This window comes from Exophiala dermatitidis (genome assembly GCF_000230625.1).
Source record: "Exophiala dermatitidis NIH/UT8656 unplaced genomic scaffold supercont1.1, whole genome shotgun sequence".
Classification (NCBI taxonomy): domain Eukaryota; kingdom Fungi; phylum Ascomycota; class Eurotiomycetes; order Chaetothyriales; family Herpotrichiellaceae; genus Exophiala; species Exophiala dermatitidis.
In genome coordinates, this window is record NW_008751646.1 from 1,882,694 (window position 1) to 1,908,996 (window position 26,303).

At 53.4% G+C, this 26,303-nt stretch overlaps 8 protein-coding genes across 8 annotated transcripts; 4 read left to right on the top strand and 4 right to left on the bottom strand.

Annotated features, from left to right (window-relative positions):
• Positions 1–1,293: 1,293 nt before the first annotated feature.
• HMPREF1120_00683 (uncharacterized protein) lies at positions 1,294–2,238 on the bottom strand. The gene is made up of 2 exons (XM_009154684.1): positions 1,378–2,238; positions 1,294–1,316 (listed from the first exon to the last, which is right to left on the bottom strand). The coding sequence occupies exon 1, from the start codon at positions 1,824–1,826 to the stop codon at positions 1,383–1,385; it is 444 nt and encodes a 147-aa protein (XP_009152932.1). The 5' UTR covers positions 1,827–2,238; the 3' UTR covers positions 1,294–1,316; positions 1,378–1,382.
• Positions 2,239–4,742: 2,504 nt separating this feature from the next.
• Positions 4,743–8,719, bottom strand: HMPREF1120_00684 (F-box and leucine-rich repeat protein 2). Its single transcript, XM_009154685.1, has one exon. The coding sequence runs from the start codon at positions 7,791–7,793 to the stop codon at positions 5,538–5,540; it is 2,256 nt and encodes a 751-aa protein (XP_009152933.1). The 5' UTR covers positions 7,794–8,719; the 3' UTR covers positions 4,743–5,537.
• Positions 8,720–10,835: 2,116 nt separating this feature from the next.
• Positions 10,836–14,639, bottom strand: HMPREF1120_00685 (protein-serine/threonine kinase; the record flags this gene model as incomplete). Its single annotated transcript, XM_009154686.1, has 6 exons — positions 10,836–10,987; positions 11,050–11,067; positions 11,135–11,236; positions 11,294–14,256; positions 14,311–14,503; positions 14,612–14,639. 6 exons carry the CDS (start codon positions 14,637–14,639, stop codon positions 10,836–10,838), a joined length of 3,456 nt encoding a protein of 1,151 aa, XP_009152934.1.
• Positions 14,640–15,685: 1,046 nt separating this feature from the next.
• On the bottom strand, positions 15,686–17,929 carry HMPREF1120_00686 (molybdopterin biosynthesis protein MoeB; the record flags this gene model as incomplete). The annotated part of the gene is made up of 5 exons (XM_009154687.1): positions 15,686–16,913; positions 16,967–17,466; positions 17,529–17,687; positions 17,739–17,853; positions 17,907–17,929. 5 exons carry the CDS (start codon positions 17,927–17,929, stop codon positions 15,686–15,688), a joined length of 2,025 nt encoding a protein of 674 aa, XP_009152935.1.
• A 331-nt stretch (positions 17,930–18,260) lies between these two features.
• HMPREF1120_00687 (uncharacterized protein) lies at positions 18,261–19,577 on the top strand (the record flags this gene model as incomplete). Its single annotated transcript, XM_009154688.1, has 1 exon — positions 18,261–19,577. The coding sequence occupies one exon, from the start codon at positions 18,261–18,263 to the stop codon at positions 19,575–19,577; it is 1,317 nt and encodes a 438-aa protein (XP_009152936.1).
• Positions 19,578–20,580: 1,003 nt separating this feature from the next.
• Positions 20,581–21,026, top strand: HMPREF1120_00688 (peptidylprolyl isomerase; the record flags this gene model as incomplete). The annotated part of the gene is made up of 2 exons (XM_009154689.1): positions 20,581–20,634; positions 20,748–21,026. The coding sequence occupies 2 exons, from the start codon at positions 20,581–20,583 to the stop codon at positions 21,024–21,026; spliced, it is 333 nt and encodes a 110-aa protein (XP_009152937.1).
• Positions 21,027–22,187: 1,161 nt separating this feature from the next.
• Positions 22,188–23,571, top strand: HMPREF1120_00689 (S-(hydroxymethyl)glutathione dehydrogenase; the record flags this gene model as incomplete). The annotated part of the gene is made up of 4 exons (XM_009154690.1): positions 22,188–22,324; positions 22,470–23,248; positions 23,353–23,404; positions 23,469–23,571. The coding sequence occupies 4 exons, from the start codon at positions 22,188–22,190 to the stop codon at positions 23,569–23,571; spliced, it is 1,071 nt and encodes a 356-aa protein (XP_009152938.1).
• Positions 23,572–24,729: 1,158 nt separating this feature from the next.
• Positions 24,730–25,880, top strand: HMPREF1120_00690 (uncharacterized protein; the record flags this gene model as incomplete). The annotated part of the gene is made up of 2 exons (XM_009154691.1): positions 24,730–25,126; positions 25,180–25,880. The coding sequence occupies 2 exons, from the start codon at positions 24,730–24,732 to the stop codon at positions 25,878–25,880; spliced, it is 1,098 nt and encodes a 365-aa protein (XP_009152939.1).
• Between the last annotated feature and the right edge of the window lie 423 nt (positions 25,881–26,303).

The window sequence follows — 26,303 nt, forward strand, 5'->3', positions numbered from 1 at the left end:
GTGTCGGACAAATCAATCAAAGCGCTCCAAGCGGCCACCATGCAAACGCCATGCCTGGTCGAACCTTGATCCCCGTCCATGTTGTACAGCTAGGCGGTACTTGCCCTCTCCACGGCCGGGGTAGTAAACCGGTCTGTCTCATGTTTGCCCTGAGGGCGCTTACAGCAAAAACGACTTGACCATCGGATTCGTCGCATCTCCCACCCACCGTTCGCTCGGTTCCCCTGCATCTGGTTCGTCTCATCTTTTGCCTAACGTACTGACGTCCACTGTTGGATGGCCGCGAAACGCCATCTCTGAGGTGGGTTCCAATTGACGACGACTTTGCGGCCGGGTTGCATCTCTCTTCCCCTGCAATGATGGCATCCCAAGCTCGCTACTATCTCTGGATGCAGCGCTGTCAGGCAACTACAGTGACTAAATTAAACAAACTGCACAGGCGAGAAGCAGCTCCAAGCGCAGAGCCAGTGGTACAGCCTCTGGGGGCTTCGAGCAGGCTGTTGATCGTTCTGTGCAACCCGCCTATGCGAAGGGAGGCATGGGTGGTACTCCCGGCCCCGACCATTCATCCTGGGCCTCGCTTCTGTACATACCCTGCTGTTACTGCTTAACGGGTTATTTCTGTCTGGTTCCCTGCGGCCTTTCCCTGCCAGGCGCGGGAGAACGACACAGGACAACATCAAACCTCCAGAGATTCCTGAGGTGTCGTCGAGTGATATATCCGCAGCCGTGTCTTTTGGCATCCTCCCAATTCTCCCCTCTGACCTGGGTTTCGAAAACTCAGATAGCCGCGCAGTGTGACCTTCGGCCAACATAATCTGTCTGAGGGCAGGTACCTCAGCAGAGTCGACCACAGCCAGTGCTTTTTGTTGTTGCTGTTGCTGTTCCTGTTTTTGTCGTCGTCGTTTTGTTTCAATGCGTCGCGTCTGCCATCCCATCTTTGGCTTTCATTGCAGGACCTACACAGCCACCTAATCTTTGCTTGTTAGCACGCGCACATCCCCAAACCTATTGATTCCTGTTGTTCTTGTCATTCTCTTGAGTTCTCCTCAGGCATGGCATCAGTGTTTGAAGGGTTCATGTCCTCTCGCCGTCGAGCGTCAAGAGCACGGTCTGCATCGGAGAAAAAGCTGCATTCTCGATGGGGCGATGCTGCCATCACCGCCCCCAACGGTGGCTGGAGTCAACGTCAAGCGGACGAGGACGATGCTGGTCATTCAGTCCACGGCAGTCCTGATTCCCAGAAAACTCTGGTTAACGGCTCTCCTGATCCGGGAGAGTATGAATCAGACAAGGCAACGGCCCATACAGCCGGACTACCCAAACCGGCTACTAGTCAGAAAGAACGGAGTGCTCTGGTCATCACAATACCCTTACCATGGTCACGGAAGACACACCGACGGTCGCTGTCTGCCGACCATCTTCGAGATAAGGACGACGACAATGGCGAGTCCGTCCGCCGGGTGGTGAAGGAGGAGGTGCGCCGTCCAGATACGGCACACATTGACAACGAGGAAGAACCCTCTTGGCCGTTGCGATCGACTCCTTCCACCTCGAGATATCATCTGCCGACAGGGTCGTCGCTTTACGAAGGTCCAAGGACACCCTTCGTACGGGTTGCCTTTCCGGACAAGGACGTTGTGCCACCCCGCCTCCCTCAGCTGCAGACGGGAGTGCCACCCGCGAAGAGCCAGCCTGCCTCCGGAGTTTCTGTATTGACGCCCGTCAACGAAACATTTGACGGTCGGTCCGAGAGCAACAATGCCACACCCATCTGGACGACTCCGATTGCGCAGATCGCCGCCAGTGGGATTTCTGTTGTTCATGACGACGAAGAGTTCAACCCTGCTACCTCTGCTGGTGCTGCCGCCACCTCAAGGTTGGATTTCTACCACCTTCCTAAAACGCCCAGAGATCTCCCGCCTTCCTTGCTGGCCAGCCCCAATGACTCGTCGGGATCAGATGTTGACAGGATAAGCGCCCAGAGGAATCCTCGAGCTTCCTCACGTCCTCAATCTCGTGGCCCTGGCATCGGAGAACTAGCATACCAGCGCAATTCGTCTCGAAGCGCAGACGAACGAAGGAGCGCATCTCGGGGAGGAGCCCCGGCTGCCACACGCCGGTACAGGTCTGCGTCGCGGGAACAACAAGCTGGTCGAGGATCCGACAGTCGAGCGGAGTCGGTCGAGTCTGCAGGCAGACGGGCCATCTCTCGAGATCGGGTGGGGCCCAGAGGCGGTAATAGTACGACTATTTCGCGTGAAGTTTCCCGTGACCCTGCCACTCGCTCAAGGCCTGCGGACTGGCAAGAGTCCCTCGAGCGACCAGCCATACCACGCAAGGAATCCAGCTACCACGGTTCACGCAATGCTTCTCGTGAGCCGGACGGTCGATCGCGCAGTTTTCTAGAAAGCGATGCCTCTGGAACAGTTGCCAACGGGCCCGAAGCGTCATCTCTCTCAGGCCGTTACGACCCAGCTGTGACCCCAGGTTCCGGGTCGCCCTCCGGTAGCGGTGGTAAATCAGGCCGTCGAGCAGCAGCAACGTCTTCGAAACCATCATCCGGCAGAGACACAACCTCTCGTCGACGTTCTCCATCGCCAGAGAAAATCCGAATCACACGTCGGGCCCATTCCCGCGAGGCGTACAGCACTAGCAACCATCACCGCCTTCAACGCGCCAGTTCCCCACCAGGCAGTCGCTCACATGGTCGTACGGCACCAGGTGCATTGACTCCTCGTCGTCTCTCCGACGACTCCGCCTCGGGGTCCGGCAGACGTGCTGTTTCCGTGGACCCAGTACGTCGACCGACTGTTGGTCCTAGAGACGACATCGTCATTCACTGGGCTAGTACGCGGCCATTGGCAGCCCGAAATAGTTCTGCCAGCTCTCCAAACAGCAGCTCCGGCTCGTCAAGCTTCATTGACGATGCTGTTGATGTTAACGTCGACCATCATCATACTCCAATTGGACCGGCCGACAACGACGACATCTCAACTGATATCGACTCCGAAGCAGAAGTCCATGTTGGCGCCGATGAAAGTTATTTTCAGTCACGCAAGGGCTGGCATGGTGCGGCGGGGATGAAGGGGGCCGAAAGCAAAGGGTTTTACGGCGATGTTGCGCAGGACTATCGTGCCATTGCACGCGATGTGGAAGCGGACAAACCCCTGGTGGGATACGACCGGCCGCCGTTGTCGGCTGGGATCAGTATTGTCAGCATGGTGGTCAACAAGAAGGACAGAGCTAAGGACCGACACAGGACCATGGATGCACAGAGGGAGAAGGAGAAGAGCGCCGAGAAGGAAAGGGAGAAGGTGCCCGCGGTCTTCTACGGAGGGCCGGATCTGGTTCCTTCGCACGAGGAGCTGTGGGGATGAAGGCAAGCAGCACGCTACCTGGGAGAGTGTGCTGAGAAGGAGGATGAGGACGGCACAGGTATCCATGAGAAAGCGGTGGTGGTGGGCGGTAGAGAGACGGCAAGAACGCAAGAAAGGGGCGAAATGAATACAAGCAGAGAGAGAGGTACGTACGAACAACCAACCCTTCCACCGAAACCATCAACAACCTTACTATCTTATCCCAAGCACAACACACTACAACAACAACAGCACGTTATCCCAACACGCGTCAAACCCCTTCGAGATATACTACACGTCCAACTGACCAGAAAATGTGGCACTCAGGGTCCCAATCAATGCGGCACATTTCTGACTGTACTTGAAGCAGGCCGATTTTCTCCGGAAAGCCGAAGGACAGTCACTCGTACGATGTTCCCAGATTTCATGTTTCCATGTTTCATTTTCCGGCACAAACAGAACCAGACCCAGAACCAGAACCGAAAACCAATCAATACCAGGATCAGATCCGAAATCTGACGCAAATCCAGACTCCATTTCCCAGTCTCTATCTCATCATTTTCTTTCGAGACCCACACTTATATTTGGGCAAGCACTCATTATCGACAACTTCAGCCCGAATCGGACGAGAGGGAGGGGTCTTGCGGCTTTCTCAGGGGGGCTACATTGCGGTCTCAAATGTCACAGTCCACCCATATCTGGCCACCGGCTCTGTGTGCATGCGGTTATACCTAACCACGATGGCCATGTCCGAGTCCAGCGGAACAACGGGTATAATGTGAACAAAACCACTCGATGGGGGGACCTTTTTCCTTCCTTCGGGAGATACAAGATGAACTACCCACATCTACTATCTATTTATCTATCTATCTATCCATCCGTCTACCCATCTGACTACCCATATCTACTATCGATTTTCCATATTGTCCTACCTAGTAGCTACTAGCTACCAGCTACTTATCAACAGCCGGTACTATAGGTGCCGCGGCGGCCTTCGCCGGCGTCTAAAGAAGGAAAGAAAAACACAGAGCTTCGACATTGAGATTCAGATTTGAACATTCATGATCTGCTGAATACAGGTGTCTTGCCTAATAACAAAGGTGACTTGATACAATGCCTTACTACCTACGGGCTGATATGCAGTACGTACAACTAGTACTGAAAATGTAGTCCCAGGGAGTCAAAGGGAAACTGACAAATTGAGCACGTCCCTACCTAGGTACCTACCGTAGTAGTATCTACCACGCACTCAGGCCGAATCTCAATCCCCAGAACCAGATGGATCTAATAATAGTTGTAGGTAGTTTTCCCAGCCATGTCAAAAGCCATGGCCATAGCCATTTTGGACAATAATCAGATACATCGTCAGATAAGGTACAATAGGTTGGCAGTACAGTAGTACTGTTATCAGTGTACTGTACCACAGTAGGTACCTTAGTTTCCTCTGTGCTCGAATTCCAGAACAGAAAAACAACAAGAGCAAAGGAAACCATTGTTGATTCGCTGCCCTTGATCACTTGAAAGTCGAAACATTGCTTTGTTATTGCTAAGCTAGATGAAGACAGCTCTGCTTTGCCTTCCAGTTGCGCCATCCCATCAACGACGTTACATATCCATTCCTTTCCATTCCAATTCGCCTGATCCGATCTCACTCACCTCGGCGCCTTCGATCTTAGAAATTGCAGAAACCTGAAAATCCACCAATTTTTCCACCAAAGCGATAACAAAGAAAAAAAAAAACCAGGCCAAGGTCCCTGCTCCCCTTACAAGTCCGACCTGAAATGACTGACCAACTCCCAGAGAGATGCTCGCTAAAAGACGAGAGGGTTAACATACATGAGCAGCAAGCCATGTCTCCTCGTCCGGGTTCGGTTCATCCCTCAGTGACTTCAAGTACTCGTCTCAATTCATCTGACTTCATTCTCTGGGCAGTCACATCTTGGCTCCTTAAGTACTCTTCATGATCACATTGCTTCATCCGATCTCGTCCTTGGTCTCGTTCTTAGATTTGCCTCTTCAACAGCTGGCAACTGGCAGCTGGTCGGCTCGCTGGCGGCTCTCGCTCGGGTCTCGAATCCCTCCAGACGTCAGGGGCTAGCCAACACAGTCCAGACTGATTCATAAAGACTCGTAAATGCTCGTGCAATCTGCCCATCAGTTCGAGACCAGTGATGCCCCTCACATCACCGTACACCCACCGCTCCTGGCTCTTCGACGGCCTCCCGCAGGAGTGCGACCGGCGGAAAACTCCAAGCCGGAACCACTGCCACTGCCATCCTCATCGCCCGTGGCAGCATCCGGGGCGGCGCCGTCCTCATCATCACGCACTCTATTCTCGGCCTCACGAGCCCGACGTCTTCTTCTCCTCGAACTCCATCCCTGAGCGGCCACGCCGACCTCCTCACTCGCCACCATCCACTCGGCCCATTTGGCCTCCAGCCGAGCCGCGGCTCCCCAGCGACCGGTGATACAGCGCTTGTAATGCTCTTCCACCGTCTGCTGCCAGCCGTAGAAGGCTTTGAGATGAATGATCTGTGTGGGATAAAGAAGGGTCTGGATCTCGACGACTTTCCGGATTTCTTCCTGCTCGCCGTCTTCCCCGACGAAACTGTGTCTCTGCACCACCGACTTCTTGCGACCTTGCATCACGCGTCCGTTGCCCTGCAGGATTTCTCGGACTCCTGCCCAGGTGACGTTGGCACAGTCAAAAGCCACCAGCTCAAGCCCCTTTTTGGGCAGTTGGGATTTCTTCGTAGTGCTGCCCCGCTTGCGAACCTGTTCCGAGGCTTCGATGAGGACTAGATCCGAAATGCGGGTGTTGTCCAGACACAAAGACTTCAGCTCGGGACATGCCTTGAGCAAGGGCAGCACTCCAATGTCACCCATCAGTTCACAGTAGGAGATGCTCAAGTGCTCCAGTGTCTTGGCTGCTTTGGACTGGGACAGGGTAATCAAGGTGGCATTGGTGAGTTGCTCTACTTCTTCCACCTCCAAATGCGTCAGTCGGTCTGTGGTCTGCAGCAAGTCTTCCAACGCATCGTCGGTCAAGGCGGTATTTTGACATAAGCGGAAACCTTCCAGATATGGCACGTTGTGAGCGAGCGCTCTCACGCCTCGGTCAGTCAGATTTCGGCACCTCGAAATGTCTAAATGTCTCAGGCGCCGTGGTGGGACCGCAGGACGGTCGGTCAAGACGTCTCGGTCCGGGTTCAGACCTTGGACCATGACCTCGAGGGCTTCGTCTGTCAGACTGTCGCAGTGCTGGAGGATCAAGCGTTCTAAGGTGTTGCGCCGGAACAACTCGACCATGAAGTCGCGGTCATCCAGGCCTCGAACCTCAGATGCTCGTAGATCGGTCAAATTAGGACAGGACTGGATGACCTTGATCAAGCCTCGGGTGTCAATCTGAGAGCACCAGTCAATGTTGAGCAGTTCCAGTTGCGGGCAATGGCTGGCGATGATTTTCATCGTGGCGTTGTTAATGTTGTCCATGCTGGGCATGTCGATGTGGATAAGCTTTGGGTTTCTGAGGAGGAAGAAATGGATGGATGATCTTTCAATCTTGCAGCCCTCGATGCTGAAGGACTCGAGATTCCTGCATTCCTGGTTGGTCATTCTCGTCCCCAGACTCAACCACTGATCTCGTAGTTGGACGCATCCTCTCAAGTTGAGGTTCTTGACGAATGCGCCAGCCTTGAGCATGATCTTGACCAACGCCTCCGATGTGATCTGTTGGTAGTAGCTCTGGCAGTCCAAACTGGTCCATAGCTGCCCGTCAAAGCACATGTCATGCCATTCTTTAGAAACTGCAGACACCCTGATGATCTCTTTCGGAGACAAGAAATTCAAGATATGCACCCGAATCTCGTGTGGTAAATCTCTCCAGAAGTTGAAGTCTGGCCGTCGCGGGAAGGGCTTCTCTGAGATCTCGGGGAGAGGGGTAGAGATGGGCTTCGCGGTCCGCACGTCAATCGGCACGGGAACACTGTTGGCTTCGTTGGGCGAGATGGGCCGCAGGCGAGCATTTGCTTCGAAGTAGGACTGTTGGCTACCGGGCGAGCCTGGGGTGGTGGGAGCCGTGGAGAAGCCATTGGAAAGCTGGGATGTATAGGAATTCGGAGGAGAAAGGGAGTAGGCCGAAGGAGGGGACCCGAGGGAGACGCAGGAGATGGAGGCTTTTGCTCCAGACTTGTAGACCTTCTCGCTCGATCGAGTGCGGCCCAACTTGGCCAGCGAAGGCGAGGAAGACATGCGCTGGAGACCCTGGAGGAGTCTGTGTCGAGACTTGCGTTTGACCGGTTGGTCGAAGGCCGTCGTGGCTTCGATCACAGGACTAGCAGGGGTCATTGGTCTAGGAGAGTCGGCCTGTCGTGTTGGAAGACAGGACGAGATACCTGTATTCGCCGAGGGCGTCATGGTGGAAGTCGATTCCATTATATCTCAGAAGAGGTGTTGTGCACCTCAGTTGTCGGACCACTATAGTAGGGCTGTATATCACGTTGTCCAGGCAAGCGGGAGGAAATGCCTCTGCCCCTCACCCGTCCGAAACAGGGCTTGGATAATGTTGGAGGTCAGGCCGCTCTATCTTCAAGTTGGCGAGCAGCAGGACCGTTGCAACAAGGCCAGAGACAACAAGACAGTCAGCTGAAGCTCGGCGGCATGACCAGCGACAATCAATGATGGCCGGACGACGAAGAAGTCGAGTGGCAGAGGAGCACCACGAGGATGGGAACGAGGTCTAACTTGAACCGAGTCGGGCGACGCTACTGGCACTGGCACTGGCACTGCGCAGCACGCAAGAGGCCGAGATAAGCAACGTGCGAGTGGAGGACGCCGCGGTGGTCGGCAAAAACGGGGCGGGCGGTTCTTGACAAGGGGTCCGAGTGTATGGTGGTGTTGAGACCACTGGGACTGGCACTGGGACCGGGTCTGGGGAGATGACCAGGAGACGACTCGTTCTACCTGTCGATCCAGCTATCGTCTGTGGACTGCCAGTGGTAGGTACAGTCAGAGTATGGCGTTCATTGAAGGGAACAGGTTTGAAATACTAGTAGATGGTAGAGCTGAACTTGAAGATGCCAGTAGTGATGCAGTGCAGTGCAGCGGTGGATGGATGTGCGGCGCATGCAGTTTGTTGTTGAGCTGGAGCGTGAAGGGTGGTCCTCCTACTTCTCAGGCTGTCCGCTACAAGCCTCCGAAGCCTAAGGACTCCCACCGTAGGCGCCGAAGGGTCCTGCAAGTACTGCACGATGTCCTGCTGTTAGCAGGAATGGAGGACGCCGACTGCAGGCCTGAAGCGTCCCTCCACCGCCCACTAATACACTGCACGATACCACAACTGCTTGGTAGCGAACCTGGCTTTCTGAGGCCTCGGCCCCCGACATGTACACGCCAGCCTGCGGACCCCTCTACTTACAAGACCCTCTTCCCCCTCCCTTATCGATTGGCGTGGTCGCCCGCCCAATCTACAATCTAGTAGCGGCTTAGCAACCTCGTGGGGCTAATCGATAACTGTATCTTTGGCTGCGTGAAGACCCATGGGACCCATCGATCCCTGCGGCAGCCACACTGCAGGCGTGTCCCTTGTCCAGCCAACTGCAGCAACTACTCCTACGACGACGATACAACTACTTGGCCCTACGACTACTAGTACTACTGCTGTAGCCTCTTTACTACCACGGGACAAGTCCACGCAGCCAAGTCCGATCATTCGCCACACACCCTGCAGCGAGACCTGAACTCATCAGACTCGACTACACCAAGTCAGCAGATTATATACGATAATAATGCAGTATCAACAGACCCGAACGACGCTGCAGTGTGCAGCCGTGACAAAACTTGAACAGCTGAACAGAGAACGGCGAATAAAGTAAGAAAGTCCGACGACTGAATAGCCGTATCTGGGTCACTGGATCTTTCGCTCCGAGGTGTCATCGCGTGCTCGGGTCATGCCTCCTGCTCCTCACCACTGACATCCTACTACTCGTTGTACTACTATAGTAGTAGCATCCTAGACTACCAACTTCCCCGTCCTCGCCAGTACTTCGGTACCTTTTACCTTTCAAAGTGTCTTCAGTGGGTTCTACTACTACTGCTGCTGCTGACACTGGCAGTTGAGCCAAGTGGACGAGGGAGGAGGCAGGGGCTCTACCCCTGCAGTGGCAGTTTGAACCAAACATGCACTCCATTCATCCAATCCATCCACCCTCCATCCTTCGACGATTCGGACTGTACTATGCCGGACCCTGCCTTATTTAACCGAAGGCCATACTAGTTGTACATCCACCAACCCACTGCACACTTACCCAGCACTCACTGCCCTGCACTCCTCGTGGCCCGCCACTCAGCTCGGCAAAATCCCACAGTACAGCCTGAACTTGAAGTCCATCCTGGATGCGGGGCAGGGCAGGGTTGGGCAGGATACCTATAGGTAACTACTATCGTACAGGTCCATACGTACCACAGATACCTACTGAACTGATAACCTGCCCACCGTTTGCAATGCTGTAATACTAGCAGTAAATGAGTGATTGATTGCCTTGGCCATTTCAAAGTTGTTGGGGTCCGAGGCCAGCCTCGGAGAAAACTGAATGGATAATAATACATAGTATAACCATAACTGCATAGTAGGTACTGTTACATCTTGAAAAGCAACTCGTGGGGGCTAGCAAAGCCTCTCAAGCCTGCCGCTGGGTCATTTACACGTTCGATGCTGCCGTCGTTGGTCTCAATGCTTAAATGCTCAAGGCTAGTCGTCTTCAAGGCTGAAGACTCACCCTTTGCATCATTGATGATGACCCAAAGCGCCAACTTCAAGTTGAACGTTGCATATCATTCTTAAGCAGGAGGCCGTCTTGTCCTGGATCGCTACTGTTAGGTACAGTACTTATTATCCGATTGATAAACTGCCAGGTGGTTACCAGGCGCTTTCAGCACCATCAAGCATTCAAGTCTCAATCAAGTTCATTCCTTCACTACCAGGTACTAACCTGCCGTGGCTGTCCGTAGTCCGCACAAGCCAGCCCACGTCGAGTCGTTCTCGTCCTTTTCCAAGGGTCTGTCTGTCTACCTTCACTGCAAGTCTCCTTCACTGTCCGCCCAACTTGAAGCCGATCAAGTCACCCTCTCGGTCCCACCAGACCTGATTAGGATACTAGTATGTACCGACCTACACTCCGCTGGGAGCGATTTGCCAGCAATCACGGTCCTCCCCTGCATGTCCATCCAGCACATGATTGGTCCCACCAGCCAGATGCATGCAATCCAAGGCTAAATAAGGTAGAAAGAAAAGCCACTCCATGTCGTCCGTCTCCCAGGAATTCCAAATGTCGTAAAATATGTTTTCGTCTTCTTCGTCTGCGTCTTGCGTTTGCTTCGTCTTCGTCTGAAGTTCGGCCGTCAGTCGTTCGAACCGAGAGCGCAATCAATGTGCGAGTTGGCGTTCCTCGAAGCGACTCCTCTGCCATCACTGCCCGCTCAAAAGTCTTCTTGGAGCCAGGGATGGTTTCGCACGTCTTCGATCGTAATCCGCCTCTCCACGTCTCGGTCTAGCATCTTGCGGATAAGCTCTAGACATTCTTCCGAATACGGCAAAAAGGGAACGCGTAACGGGTGGTCGAGAATCTCATCTGCGACGCAGGTCAGTAACTTTTCATGTATGACATCAAAAGTCGGCTCGATTGCTTCATACCTAGATTATAAAACGGGTCTATGATGACCGCCGTTGTCAGCACTAATGTTCGAGCCAAATATAGCAGGTGATGCTCAAAACTCACTTTCTTTGTACGCAATCGTGTACAGCAGAATTCCCAACGCCCATACGTCTTGTTCCTTGCCGCCGTACGGTTTACCTTGCAAGACCTCGGGGGCCGCATAGTCTTTGGAGGGAAACAGTCAGTCTACCTGAACATTGGGGAGGGTTGTTGCTGACTCACCTATAGTGCCTACAAACACCTCAAACGGCCCATTCTTGATATAGGCAGCACTGCCAAAATCGATCAGCTTGATTTGACCTTCCCCGTCCAGGACGACGTTTTCGTCCTTGATATCTCGATGAACCACGAGCGCCTTGGTGTGGAGATGGTGGATCGCATCCACGACTTGACGGAAGATGTTGCGACTTTCAGCTTCGGTCATGTTCGTCCGCAGTTCGATGTAATCGAACAAGTCCATGCCTGGGATTCCGTGCGGAAGCATCTCGATGTAGTAGTTCACGTCGTCCTCGAAGAAGTCGATCATCTCCACAATGTTGGGATGCCGGAGTCCATCTCGGCGAAGGTAGTCGAGAACATGGATCTCCAACGGCACCGTACCCAGTCGGCGATCTCGCGTCCAGGTGTCCACGAGAATACGCTTCTTGGTGACATACTTGACAACCATTTTGCGCGCCGGCGCTTTTTTATATCGAACTAGCTTCACCTGGCCGTACGCACCGGACCCCATTTCTTCGAGGACGGTGAAATCGCTGATCGATTTCTTCTCATGGGGCACGTATGGGGTGTGAGGAGGCGGGTGCTCTAACGGCTCCTCCATGGCGATCGAGGCCCCGTCTGGGACGAGATCGGTCTGCAGCGAAAGATCCGAGCTTTCGGCGGATCTTCTCGATACCAAGGACGCTGGAGGAGACGGCAGTGCCGGTGGCGGATCTGGCTGGGACGGAGGAGAAGGAGGACGTGACGGCTCTTCAGGTTCTGGCTCCGCAGTCGTGCTGAAGCCGGCCGAGTGAAGGTTCCGTGAGTAAATAACCCAAACTGCATAGACAAGTTCGGCCACGGCGACGCTTGACTCATAATGAACCTCATCTTTCTCCTCAATGATGGCCTCGTCCGACATTGGATACACCGTCTCGCTGCGAATGACTCTCATTTGAACATCCACCATGATATCAGAGCCGTCTCTATGTCTCGCTGGAAGCCCGCATGGTCTCAGAAATATGTTGGAGGCACTCTCTTTGCCTTCTCGCAGGGCCAACAGAGCTCGCGCTCGGCGAAAGCTGTGTTCCGGCACGACTATTCCGTCGACTAACTCAACCCCATCTTCGCGACACAATATTTTGAGCATGTCTCCAAAGCTAGGGATGAGGTCTGATATCGGCAATCCATCAGGCTTCTTATACCCGAAGAGGGACGCGGCGAAGATGCTGTTGGCATTGGTGATCTTCAAAGTACTTGGGTCCAGGATCATCACTCCAGCGATGTGGGGAAGGCTGGATACTCGGAGTTCGTTCTTGGTGGGTGCTTTTTCCACAGTGGTCGGGACGTTGACAAAATCCGCGGTCTGCGCTGTGAAGTATCCCAGGTGATGCTTGTCAAAGGTGTTCAGAGCCTCCAAGGGAAATTTTGGAAGCAGCTGCGAAAGCCGCAGCCCTACAAGCTCGTTTCGACCCCAGATGGCAGCGTAATCGCCGTGGGCCCGTTCCACAGTGCCAGTCTCATCGAGTTCGAGATAAGAGACATCTTCGGTGATCTCTTCGATGACCCAAATTAGGCCACCACGCTTCTCCATGACCCAGAAGCTGGCTGCTCCTCTCGTGCCGTCTCGCTTTTGAATAGGCACAATGTCACCGCAGAGGAGGACACCCCTGGATTTGTTTGAAGGGTGGTTCTTTGCTTTGGGCCGATTCTGAAGAGACGAGCCGTAACTCGTCTTCGCTTTTTCTGAAGATGTGTTAGCCCTACTTGGAGCCTTGCTCAGCAGTCTAGCTGTAATACCGCTTCTTGATCCAATAAATGACAAGCTACTGCTTGTCGTTGACGTAGCGCTACCGGCACCGCTCGATGGCGGTGAACGAGGTTTCTCCTCCACGGCTTCGTCCGAGCGTGCAAGTCTTTTTTCCAGCCAGTGCCGACGTTCTTCTTGGATGAGGGCGAGTATACTCAAAGACCTCACTTCGGCTCGCGTGACGCCAAAAATAAGACAAGCCAAGTCGTTGGCTGCTAAGATGGTCCAGGGAGCATCTGCCTCAGTGCGGAAGACAGCTTGGTGCGCGGGCTCCCATTTAGTGCCGTGGCCGTGGACAGCAGATGCTTTCGGGACGCCTGCGTTGTTGCCCACGTTCTGCAAAGCACCACCTACAGCAGAATGTGCAAGAGAAGTTTCGTCTGTGGAATACGGTTGCGCTAGGGCTTCGATCAGCTTTTGTTGCAAGGACACGGAGTTCACATCGGTGTAGGTCCTCCTGAGACCGGGTTTGCGTGGGCCGTCCATGGAATCCGCCCGGGTCGGCGGTATCCGCATTTCCAGACCTTGTTCTTGGAACGGGTCATCCTCTTCGAGTGAAAACTTTCGTCCTGTATTCATATCTTCAGTATGCGTTCTCGCTTCGGCCTCTTGCGCCTGTTCTAGTTCCTGGCTGAAGCTCTTCTCAAAGACATTACGCCCGTCATGGTGGGCAGGCCCTGTCAGTGGTCCCGTGCCAATACTCCTGGCAGTAGTGTTTCCCGTATCGATCGGGATTATGTTCGCTTTCTTGAGGAGATCCATCATTCCTTGTATCTCGGCGTTGCCGCTAACTCGTGCCTGTGCATCTGCCAGCGCCGGATTAGCAGCCCAGGCAGAACGATCCCGCACAAAATCAACCGACTTTTGTAGAATGCTCTGCCTGCTGTGCAACAACTCTTCCGATTGCTTAGCAAACGAAAAGGAATGCAGTGACTCGGACGGAAACCGGTGGACATTTTCCAGCAGCGGCGACGCAGGCCCACTCATCAGGTGGCTCGTCGACACTGATCTGGATGACAAGCCAGAGACCGGCGCAGTGCTGGAGTGCTGGAGGTTACCAGGCACAAAATCCGGCTCTTCCAGAACCAGGGTAGGCGTGCGGTGAATGGCACCCTGCCGCCTGATTCTTCGGAGACCTGATCGGCCCAAGCCATGGTCGTGATCGACGCGTGAAGCCCTGGTTCCAGTCAAACATTGCACCTTAAATATAGACATACAGTATGTAGCGCACCTCTTTAAATTGGTCAATTCTGATGTCGTCCCCGCGTCAAAGGAGAACCGTGTTCTCTGGGGGACTGTGAGGGATTCGTGATGGACCGGGCACAGGCTCGAAGTACTCTTGATCTTCGGGAGTCGAATTGGCTGATCTGAATTCGCTGACCCCGGGACGGAAAGGAGGGGTGATAGTGGTGGTGTAGTATCTTCTACGCAACTAGGTCAGCACATCTGGCGAGAATCTCCATATGATCAAGCCAACGATACGACTCGGATAACAGCTTGGGAAAGCTCAAGCCTAAGAGGATATCGCATACCATTATTCTTGCCTTCATCACGGGTCATTCTGTGTGCGTAACTGGGCGGTATTTCTTGATGCCGCCTGACCGGCCGGTCCTCCAATGTTGAGTTCACGATGCTATATCTAGTTTATGCATCCTCCGACCGATACGAATATTGCGAAAGGAAAGGCGTCGGGCAACAGGAGCCAGCAGAAGGACCAGGGGTCTTTACTTCGTGCTGGTAGAACACCTCGATGTCGTAAGGCAGGGTCGATGGCGAGGCGGTTCGTCCAGGGCAGCGAAATCGACGGCGGAAGGGACAAAAGCGATCCGGTTCGGTGTGAGACTCGAGAGACGATTGGCCAGGTCGTGGCGAAGATGATTTTGGTCAAAAAGAATGTCGATCAGCAGTTGTGTCCAGTCACTCGGTCGGCGGTGGAGGTGGTTCACCCAGCAGAGATTCCTTCGTATATGCAAACTCTCAATCTTCAGCCAGTCTGCTTCTCGCATGTGGCTTGACGAGTGGAGGGAGATGTAGGGGCCTAGGGAGCCCTGGGCCTGGCAGTGCTTGGTAGAGCTAATCAGAGCTGCTCGCCTAAAAGTCAACCACAGTTCGTGGCGTGGGATGCTCGTCGGTGGATGAACGGAGCTGGAAAAGATTTGGGCCAAGCCGATTCGGCAAATCGCCCGCGACATCTACCATGGTACCTACAGTCGATATTTGTACGCTGCTGATGATGCGTGCAATTGTTACCCCGGTATAACGACACTCTATGATCTGATCGTCCAAAGGCAGTACTCGGAGGCCGCACTCACGCTGCAGCCATCCAGCTCTTGCCAGCTGCCGTGGTTCTGCACAAGGCGATCTCTCTCGGTCGACCGCCAGGCACCGAGCGATTTCCGCAGGGGCTTCCTTGCAATCATCCCCCGCGGGACAAACCAACTTCGTGCCCCCTGTATATCGCCTAGTTATTCTGGTATATCACAAGGTCTTCGGGGAGTGCTGGTGACTATTCTTCCTCAAATGTTTCGAAGGTAAGTTAAGGCTACCGCACCGGCAGGCATCCACCGTTGTTCGGTTTCCAAAGTCCCGCGACCCTCTCCTTACCGTCAGCCTTGTCCAGCCCCTTGGATGTTAGCCAAGGTGAACCCATCATCCTCGCTTTCAGACTCCTTGCGTTGTTGATGTGTTTTCTTTTCTGCTGCCGGCTGCTTTGGTCTGCTTCTAGACTCGCTATCTCTCCGCTGCTCCGGCAGCGTTGCCGCCGAACTGACAAAGCTCGATCGATGCCGGCCCTCCCCGAGCATGAAGGAGAAGGATGAATCCATGAGCGAGGGCCGAGTTGCAGGCTTTTTGGTTTGACTGCCATCTTCTGCTTGGGGCTTAACCGTAGGGGTGGTGGCCAGGGTGCCTTTGCTTGCTGCGGATGAATTGCCTTTACCTTCCTTACGTGCCTCGTCTGATGATGGTTGTCTAGACTCCTCCGTAGCTTCGTCCTTTGGTGGGGTGACGGACCTTGATTCCGTACTGGGTTCTTCTTTGGGTATGGGCGTGTCCGGATTGGACAGATACATCGAGACGAACTGGATTTTGGCCAGAGAGACATTCAGCCCGTGCTCCGCCTCCGCATTGTCCGGGCCGGTGAGCTTGATGGAACGAAGAGACTGAATGGCGCCTTCGAGCATCTTTGCCAGGACCCGGTTTCTTTCCTGTAGTTCTTGCAGTCTACGCTGAGGGTCCGGCTTTTCGACATTGATGGTGTCGGAACTTGAATTCCTAGAATGGGACACCTGGTATTGGTTCATGTTGCGGCGAACCTCGCCCACTGCAGTTCGAACTGCTTTGGAGACATTCCAGCCCTCCGTGCGCCTCTGTAGACCGCCGGTGACCTCTTGAAACAGTCCTTCCAGATGCTTGTGGGACGAGGAGAATCGGCCGGGCGACGCGCTTGGGGAGTTTCGATGTTGCGGCTTTCTGGATGTTCGAAGTCCGGACGTGCTCCGACTGCCGGATGCCTCGCTTTCCTTCGGACGTCTGCCGGAATAATATTGTATCAACATCGCCCCGGCCTCAGTGTTCCGAGTCTTGTCCAGAAATATGGCATCCCTAACCAACGACCGAGGATCGCCAGTCGGGGCGGGAAGAGAATAGTGAGTTAATGCTGTGATGGCTGCGGTGTAGTCTGCCTCGACCAACGACCAGCGAGATCTTAGAAGCATCGCAACGCAGGTAACATCGACGATGTCGGGCCTCAGGTTTTCGGCAAAGAGAAGATCCCACATCCTCAGGACATCCTTGAATTCGAACTCTCGTCCGAAGAGAAGTCGGATCCAACGACTTGCAAAGTGTCAGTGACGATAACCACGGACAGTAGGCTCAGGTATACTTACATGGAGTATATTTGCGGAAGAATTCCAATAACATGTAAATGAAGCGCCAGCTCTGGGTCAACAGACGCAAGGATCTCGTCATGGATACTCTGGCTTCGTGCCACTATGGGCGACGAGTCTTTGCCGTCACCTATCTCGTAGGAGGCCTTCATGGTCTGCATCAGAGCACAGAAAAGGTTGAAAGCATCGTGCTCCACGAATTTGGCATCGAGAACTTCCATCATGAAGGCTGCACCCTCGTCCTGCTTGCTCGAGTTGTCGACGACTGTCGTATCAATTGCATCGTGATGGATCACCCACAGAATCGGCGCCAGTAGTTCATGCATTCCTTGCCGGTATCCCACGTCAGGATTCAGCTTTGAGTAGATGAACAGAATATCCAATAGTCTCTTCTGCGTGGACGGTTCTTTGAAGAAGTAGTTGTCTTGCATGCATCTCGTCACATCCTGGAAAACTTCCTCCCTGTTGATCTCGTCCTGGCGCAGAGTAGACCAGGGGGACTTTGCTTCGTCAGATCAGATGTCAGACTCTCGAAGTAAAGGTAGAAGATGGAACTACGTACATTTTCGTCGTCTGCTAACGGGTCTGCCGACGAGTGGAGGTCATTCGGATGCTCGATAAAGCGCAAAAAGTGATCCCGGAGAGAGACGTATGCAGAACGTGACTCGGCCAACGGTTTGGACCATGATGCCTGACTCAGGGGGCCATAAAGAAGGAAAGCCTGGCACGATTGGCGATGACCATGGTAATAATGGGGAGCACAGATTCAAACCTTCCAGCAGACTGAGCGTAATCCATCCTCGCACGGGTCGAACCCTTCACCGTCTCTCAAGGCTTGTCGTAGGTCGACCCCAATCGAAGTACTGAAGAGAGATGTCCAACGTCGCCTATGTTGACGTAAGCCCACGGTGTCATTGTTAACAGCTTGCAGGTGCCTTACTGGATATCCTGCAAATCCCGCATCGTAAGCACCCTCACCCAGCGTGTGAGGTGCACGTCTCTAACAGTATCTTAGAGTCATTGTTCGTTGGGTGGTCACAATGCTAACTTGAGACGGTTGGATGCCTGGAAATCAGAAGTGTTTATGTTATGATGCTTGGCGGCATCAACAACTTCAACGGGAACTGTCAACTTCACTGGCGAACCTCTGAGCAATATCGGTGAATGCGAGTGCACATGATCTTTCGTACGCCACTACCTAGGTATACAACACGGATGCCAACTTGAACTACATGTCTTGACCAATTCCTGGCAAAGGCTTCCGCCTAAGAAGACTCTATGTCCCTCTCTAGCCATGTCCGCAGATCTCTACGCCGCCTTTATGGCAGGCAAAAACGATGTACCCCAGACATCTAAGGGAAGCAGCGGACAAAGCAACGTTCAGACGTCACATCGCACCGATCAGGGTGCCGTTACCGTCCAGCCATCATACAACACGCCCCGACGCGAATTCTACAAGCAGGATGCTCCGCCGCTTTGGCAAAGGGACAGGAATGGTGCCGATGTCCTCTTCGACGCCGACCAGCCTGAGCCAGATGACGACTTCGGAGAGTTTGAATCGGTAGGCGACTCGAATTCGGGTCTACCCCAAGTGGACGTGGCTCGTCAGGACGAGCCTCCACCTCTCCTTCCGGACCTACTGGGTGGTGACGATGCCTCCTATGCACCTAGGAGAGTGGCGAATGCTACTGCATATCCGCAGGACCAAACAGTCCAGAATCAACAAACTAAGAAGGACTCAAAGGGCCCAAGTTGGGAAGATGACTGGGGAGATTTCGAGCAGACGGGAGTGGGAGAGCAGCCGGGGCTGGAGCAGTCAGCGAACCAGGGCAACGCGGAACCATTTACGGGGTCAGACTCGATTGTCGATGCAGCGGAGGACGACTGGGAACCCTTCTCAGATGGTGAACCAGAGAAAAAACAAAACACTGCGCGTGCTCCGACGAAAAACGTGTCTACTCTCGCCCAGCCCGTCCAGGCAGCGCCGTCCCCTGCTCCTAGTGCGGCACCTGCTTTCGAAAGGCCAACCAACGTCCCACCACCTTCCTCTCTTCTACAGTTACTATCCTCAGCCTGTCAAACCATTCACAATCACAACACAGGCCACGTCAAGCCGAAAGCGGAACTCGCATCGCAAGTCATGGGTGTCTACCGGACGGCCTGTCGGGTTGTGGCAGGGCGGAGCTTGCGATGGAAGCGAGACACCATTCTGGCTCAAAGTGTACGGATAGGACAGGCAGGGAAGAGCGGAGGCATGAAGCTGGCATCGCTCAACAAGAATGAGAGCGCCAAAGAACTGAGGGACGCCGAAGAAATGATCCATGACTGGTCCAACTACCTGCATGAATTTAAGAGCATCCTAGCCCAAGCTCACTTTCCACCGCACCGGCTGAGGATATCCAGCACCTCCACGATTCAGACGCTGAAATACACATCCGGGAAAGACTCGACCAAGCAATGTGCTGTTTGTGGGTTACGACGGACCGAAAGGCTGCCAGAAGTTGACGTAGACGCTGACGATATCTTCGGCGAGTTCTGGACAGAACACTGGGGTCATAAGGAGTGTTATGACTTCTGGTATACGTATAAGGAGCTACTTGGTCATCGGTAATGCGGACAGACATGGCGATATCCAGTCTTGCTTATCGTCGAGACAAGCATATGGGCGTGACAATACCACGATCTCTATGACCGGATGGTTGTTCTAATAGACATTATCTTGAGTACCAAGTCTGGACCAAGATACTGTGCCTTGTTGTCGGAGCGTACATCTATGACAAGAACGACGAAATGGCACAGGATACAGCGTGAGTCGTACTGTAGTCATGTTGTAGTTGTACACTCACTACTAAGAGTTGTAGTCGTGGCCGGCGATCGACGTGGATCAGCCTCAAACACTGCCGGGCATCCCACTCCAACTCGGACTCCACCGCTTTCGGTGCAATGACCGCGGCCTTACAAGTACGTCCTCGGATTCAACCCACTGCATCCGAGTCCATGACTCTCAGGACTACAGCCACTGGCATTGCATTGGTCTCAATTACAGACAACAGCACTTCTATAGTTTCCTGCTTATACAGTACCTGAGCAGGCACTGCATTGACGCTCCGTCTCGCTGCTCCCGCCTGTATCCGTCGCCGACGCCGTCCTTGGTCAGGCTGCAACCCCATCTAGACCTGTCCTCAACTGCACACGCATCACTTGACCCCGTTGGCCTTCAACTCGAACGACCAGTCCCAGTAGCCCACCGATTCTGGGTTCAAGTTCCGCCCTGCCGGCTTCTTATAGTCACGAGTTTCCTTCCATACTGGTATTCACCATCAGCCTCAGATGACCCGTTAGCCGACGCACCAACCTCCGCCTGAACTTGTACTCCTCTTACAAATCAGCCGTCCACCACTGCACTACACAACCAGTCTCCAAGAGGCAGATATCCAGAGAGGAGGAAGCCGAAAGCAACGGCACATCCGGCGTGCGTCGAGAGATTTACTATACCTATACCCGACGTCAAGAGACATCTTTGACTCAGAGCGGCGTCTCAACAGGTCAGCGTTGCGTCCGATTGCGAGGGCAACTCTGCTAGGCCTCCGGTGGTGCAGTGGCAGGCAGGCAGAATGGGTCTTTCATACAACGTCTACCTGAATTCTGCCAAAATCTTTGGGTGTAAGGTAACTACTACTACTATCTCTTGAAGAGGGCACCATGTCCAAAGCCTGTTCAATTGGCACTATCCCAACTGTTTGATCTTTTGCTGACCGGTGGCCCGGTACGATGATTCTAGAATTGTAAGACGCATCTCGCCGATTTCGACGACATTATATCCCGGAACTTCCGGGGCCAACATGGCAAGGCCTTCCTGTTCGCCTCGGTCGTCAATATCAAGCAAGCGGAAGCGATGGAGCGGAACATGACCACGGGGAGACACGTTGTGAGGGATATCAAATGCAAGCAATGCGATGAAACCGTGGGCTGGAAGTACGATAAGGCGTACGAGGCCAGCGAGAAATACAAAGAAGGCAAATATATCTTGGAGTCGGAGCTGCTCTGCACCGTGACCTAAGCTAGGTGCTGAGCATGACGGGAAGTGTCTCGCCATCTTTCCTTTCCAGCCCGTCTCGTCACGCTGGGCGCGGAGAGGGTTATAAAGGGAGTTGAAGTTTCTCCGCAAGGCGTTCTTTTTCTATTGGGAGGAGTTGTTGGTTCGGAGGAAGTTCGATCTTGGTACCTTGGGGCGCGCGAATACATACGAAATCTGGGATCTCAATTAGGACGGCTGGCTGGCATTGGTTATTGGAGTGGGTTTTGGGGGAAGTGAGCTTTGGCTGGCATGGCATTGTGGATTTCAACCCAACTTACCACTTACTATATGATAGACAGGGCAGAGGAACCATGCATCACTTGGTACGAAGTCTTCCAACTCTAGGAGTCTGGTAGAAGACAAACGATTTGTTTCTTTAATCAGTAGTAGTATCTGCTGGACAACTACCTATCTACAATGCCTATCTCCGGACGTCGGACCGACTCCTCCACGACGACGGGCGCTAGTAGCGAACAAGAGGAACACTCCCCACGTCCTAGATTCCACCTTATTTAGTTTACCGACCACATGCGGCATGAAGCCACTTTCAAGTCGGATTGACCGCTGCAATCTCCGCCCGTCATTGGTCCATGTCAGTTGGCAACTACCACCACACAGACAAACGACCACAATCCGACCTTTGTGGGAAACCGAATCTTCCAAAAGTCATCAATATAATCCAACAATCGCAGGACCCTTTTCGCAGGAACTCATGGGCCTCGCCGAATCAATCAATGAATCGGTATCCTGCTCCTCTCCACCACGTTCGGGAAATGGAGCTCCATCGCTGTTCAACAGACCCGTTCTGGCGGTGGAACCACTGCCTGCCCGTTGTTTGTTCAAGTTAAGAGTCTACCATTGGGATTCTAGCTAACAACGAATGAACTAAAAAACTACTTCTGCTACTGTGTATATCACAGATCAATATCGTCTCCCCCAATCACTTATAGATCGCGTACTACACACCCATTGGCTTGATATCATTTTCTCCGAATTTTCATTTGTGTTGTCCGAAGCTGAACCATAACCGCCCATCTCATCCAACCTGAAAACCGGCCAGGACTCACCCACAATCAAGAACGAGCATAGAAATCGAAAGTACCGAAGGGAGTTAGTTACAAGGCGGAGACCGAAAAGCCAACCATGGCCACCAAGGACACGATGCAGGCTGTCGTCTTCAAAGGCAAGCTTCAGGTCGCGGTCGAGCAGAGACCGATCCCCAAGATCCAGGATCCGCAAGATATTATTGTCAAAGTAAGATATACTGCGCTATGTGGCAGGTAGGTTTGGTCCAATTGTCCTGCTTGAGCGCCTTACCGATATGGTTGGCTCTTCGTCGGCGTTTCTCCCTGCTGGGTTCTCTTCGACTTTGCTTCTTTTCTCGGTCGATCGTTCTATTCTAACTCTTGCCGCGGAAACGAAAAGTGAACTGCATCTCTTCCGTGGCCACGAACCGGCCGAACCAGGGTTTATCATGGGCCACGAATTCACCGGTGAAGTGATTGAGCTAGGGTCGCAAGTCAACACGGTGAAAAAGGGCGACATGATCGTCACGCCTTTCACGACCAGCTGTGGCGACTGCTTCTACTGCAAGAAGGGGAACTCCTCTCGCTGCGCGACATCCAAGCCCTTTGGATCCCCGATCCTCGACGGCGGGCAGGCTGAGTACTGTCGGATCCCTGACGCCGACTCGACGGTTTTCAAGGCGCCGACCAACATCGACCAAAACAAGCTTGTCCTCATGGCCGATATCTTCCCCACGGGTTACTTCGCTGCATCGAATGCGTTCCGTGGAACCGCCGAGGAAGACATCGCCGAGAGCGTTGTGCTGATGATCGGTTGCGGGCCTGTGGGACTGTGTGCACTGGTCAACGCCCTCGAATTCAAACCAAAGATAGTGTTGGCCATTGATGGCGTCGAGTCTCGTCTACAACAGGCTAAAGCTCTGGGTGCCGAGCCATGGAATTACCAGAAAGACATGGAGGGGCTGAGGAAGCGGGTATTGGAGCTTACTGATGGCCGTGGCGCGGATACGGTCATCGAACTTGTCGGGCACAGTGACGCTCTGAGGATGGGATTCGATCTCCTCAGACCATGGGGTAATATTTCCAGCATCGGCGTCCATAACGGCGAGATTCCTTGGTCCGGCGCCGATGCGTATAACAAAAATTTGAGGATTCAGATGGGCCGGTGTCCTGTTCGGAGTATGTGAACCCCACCTTGAGTGCATGCCTCCTATCTGTTTTCTCTCTCCTGAGGCATTGTTCGGGAAAATGTAGGACTGACGTGATATGTGTGTTTTATTTAGGTCTTTTCGAGCCGGCTTTGAACAATCTCGTCAAGAATCAACACAAGCTTGAGTGAGTTGAGCCCCCTACGAGCTGAATTTCTCTTGTCCAGTCATAGACTAACGCTCCTCTGAAGTTTCATGACGGAGAATATCAAGCCTTTGTCAGAAGCCCCTAAGTGGTATGACGAATTCAATAATATGAAGGTCCAGAAGATTGTGTTTGAAGCCGACAAATAGACTGTGCAACATAGACGACAGATTGAGGCGAGAAAATCATGTCTCTAGAGAAAAGCGACAGTCAGAGACCAGTCTCCTGGGACAAAGGGCCATCTCTTCATGCAACTGAAGTACATTTTGATGTTTTGCATGCTGGATGCCGAAACAACAACAAAACTTACAGTAAGAGAGTGCACAAGGCTGGACGCTAGAGGCCTGGCGCTGCATTTAACTCGAGAATACATATTTTGCCTGACAGAAACTTTATCAGTATTTGTAGCGGCAATGCCTGTTAACAGTCGCACTTGACAGCAAATAGCGGCCGGTCAGACACCACTTTGTGTTGGATGCTCTTTTTCGCTGTCATGCAGTCCTTTAGACCGCCAGGGAAGGCTCCCGATCTAAAGACGCCCCAGGCTTGCTACAGCCATCGCACCTGTCTATTGTAGCGTCACAAAGAACAAGTTTGAGGTAGAGTGCTTTTGACCTACGCCTGATATTTTAGCAGTAGTACTGCAGGTCCGAGTCTGGAGCACAACTTGACTCCACTCACTGCCATTGTACCGGTAGTATGCTGCGTACTCAGCTGCTAGTCCTACTTGGAGCACGACTATTCCACTTTTACCTGCCACCAGCTAAAACCTCGCCCCAGCCAATTCTTGATCAGTCGTAGTGCCCAGTGTCGGCGCCAGTGACGAGCCTCGACGGCCTCTGAAACCTTTCACTTGTAGGCCTAGTCACCCTGTCAAATTAGCCCTAACTGTTAATCACTGCACTGGTAAAATCTTCACTAACAACGCGCAGTGCCCCCCTTCAAGTGCGCTCAACTCAGTATTTCATTTCGTTTGTTTCTCAAACGACGTCAAAATCCCTCCATCCTCAACTACACCGTGACCACCACCTTCACCACCACACTTTATCCCGCGCGCCTTCAAACCCCCCAACTCTTTTTACATCCCTCTTCGCCCTACCTCACCCTTCTACTCTACTCGCGTCCCTTTCTGCTTTACGCGGGCTCGCCACTTCCGGAGACAGGACTTTGATTGTACTCCATTCTGCATCCTGCATCCTGCACATTGTCAAGACCATCTGGTCTTCTGACACCCTCGCTACCTCGAGGAGCCCGCCCGACCCAACGCCACTATCCCACTCCACCCTTCGACGGTACAATCCCGCGCAATGGCTTCTGCCGAATCTCCAGTCAATGCCAACCACGTAGACGACAATGGTCTGGCCGAGTCCTTGAACCAACTCAATGTTGGCGAAAGGGAAAACGAACAGCCCAAGACGGAGGAAGACTATGCGCAGTCGCAACTCACGCTCAGGGCTATAGTTTCCACCAAAGAGGCTGGCGTCATTATCGGCAAAGCCGGGAAGAATGTGGCTGATCTCAGAGAAGAAACCGGTGTCAAGGCTGGTGTTAGCAAGGTCGTTCAGGGCGTCCATGACCGAGTCTTGACAGTCACCGGCCCGCTTTCCGGAATTGCAAAGGCCTACTCGCTTGTAGCCAAGGGTTTGCTGGAGGGAGCGCCCCAAGTCGGCATGGGAGGAGTGGTCCAGAACAACGGCACTCATCGTAAGCATGATCCCTGTCCCTGTCCAACCCGATAAGCTGCTAACGCCATCCAGCAATTCGACTTCTGATCTCTCACAATCAGATGGGCACTATCATCGGCCGACAAGGTCTGAAGATCAAGCATATCCAGGATGTGTCTGGTGTTCGCATGGTCGCGCAGAAAGAGATGCTGCCGCAGTCAACAGAACGTATCGTGGAGGTGCAGGGTACCCCGGAAGGCATCGACAAGGCCGTTTGGGAAATCGGAAAGTGCCTGGTGGATGACTGGCAACGTGGCACGGGTACTGTCTTGTACAACCCAGCTGTTCGCGTTCAAGTCGGTTCTGGTCCTCTCCCTCCTGCCGTGGGCGGAGGTTTGCCAGCCGGCAACAATTACATTGGCGGAGGCCGTTCATATAATCGCACCGGGAATGGAGCCGACTTCAGCGAATCTCGCGGTTATACTCGAGGCAACGACCTGCCCCGCGGCGGCATTCCAATGGTCACAGAAGACGGAGAAGAAGTCCAAACGCAGAATATCAGCATCCCTGCCGATATGGTCGGCTGCATCATCGGACGAGGAGGCTCCAAAATCAGCGAAATCCGAAAGACCTCCGGGGCCCGAATCTCCATCGCAAAGGCACCCCATGATGACACGGGTGAAAGGATGTTCACCATCATGGGAAGTGCCAGCGCGAATGAAAGGGCTCTATATCTCCTATACGAAAACCTGGAAGCGGAGAAGGGACGTCGACAACAGGTTTCTTCCGAATAAGGTCACCAGCATGGCCCACATCGTCGCGCCTCCAAGCCTTCCATCCACCGATTTTCAGCCTTACACGACTTGACTACTCTATCTTTACACTCCTTCGAACCATCAAGTTTCCTTCCTTACCCGACCTGAAGTGACCGACACAAACCGCCCCGAAAAGCACATGGCATTGTTTTTCTCTTTGGCGTCCAATAGAACCGGTGCCTTGCGCGCAAAGCGACTTGATGAAGCTATGATACCTCTTTACTTCTCGCCCAGACCGCGAGTTGACGAATGATGACACGAGCTTGTATGCAAACGACCTCGATCCTTTCCTAATGCACCTTCCGAAACAAACCACACTCGTCCGGATCGGATCTCTCAACCCGTGAGCAAGCCGCCACGAGGCAGCCATAAAATGAATACCTACACATCCCTCTTGAGCGC

What these genes read in the sequence shown, in the direction of transcription:
- HMPREF1120_00683 (XM_009154684.1), bottom strand. Translation starts at nt 1,826, where the DNA reads ATGAACAACAGAAATCCCACTGGCGGCGATCTGCGCAATCGGAGTCGT.
- HMPREF1120_00684 (XM_009154685.1), bottom strand. Translation starts at nt 7,793, where the DNA reads ATGGAATCGACTTCCACCATGACGCCCTCGGCGAATACAGGTATCTCG.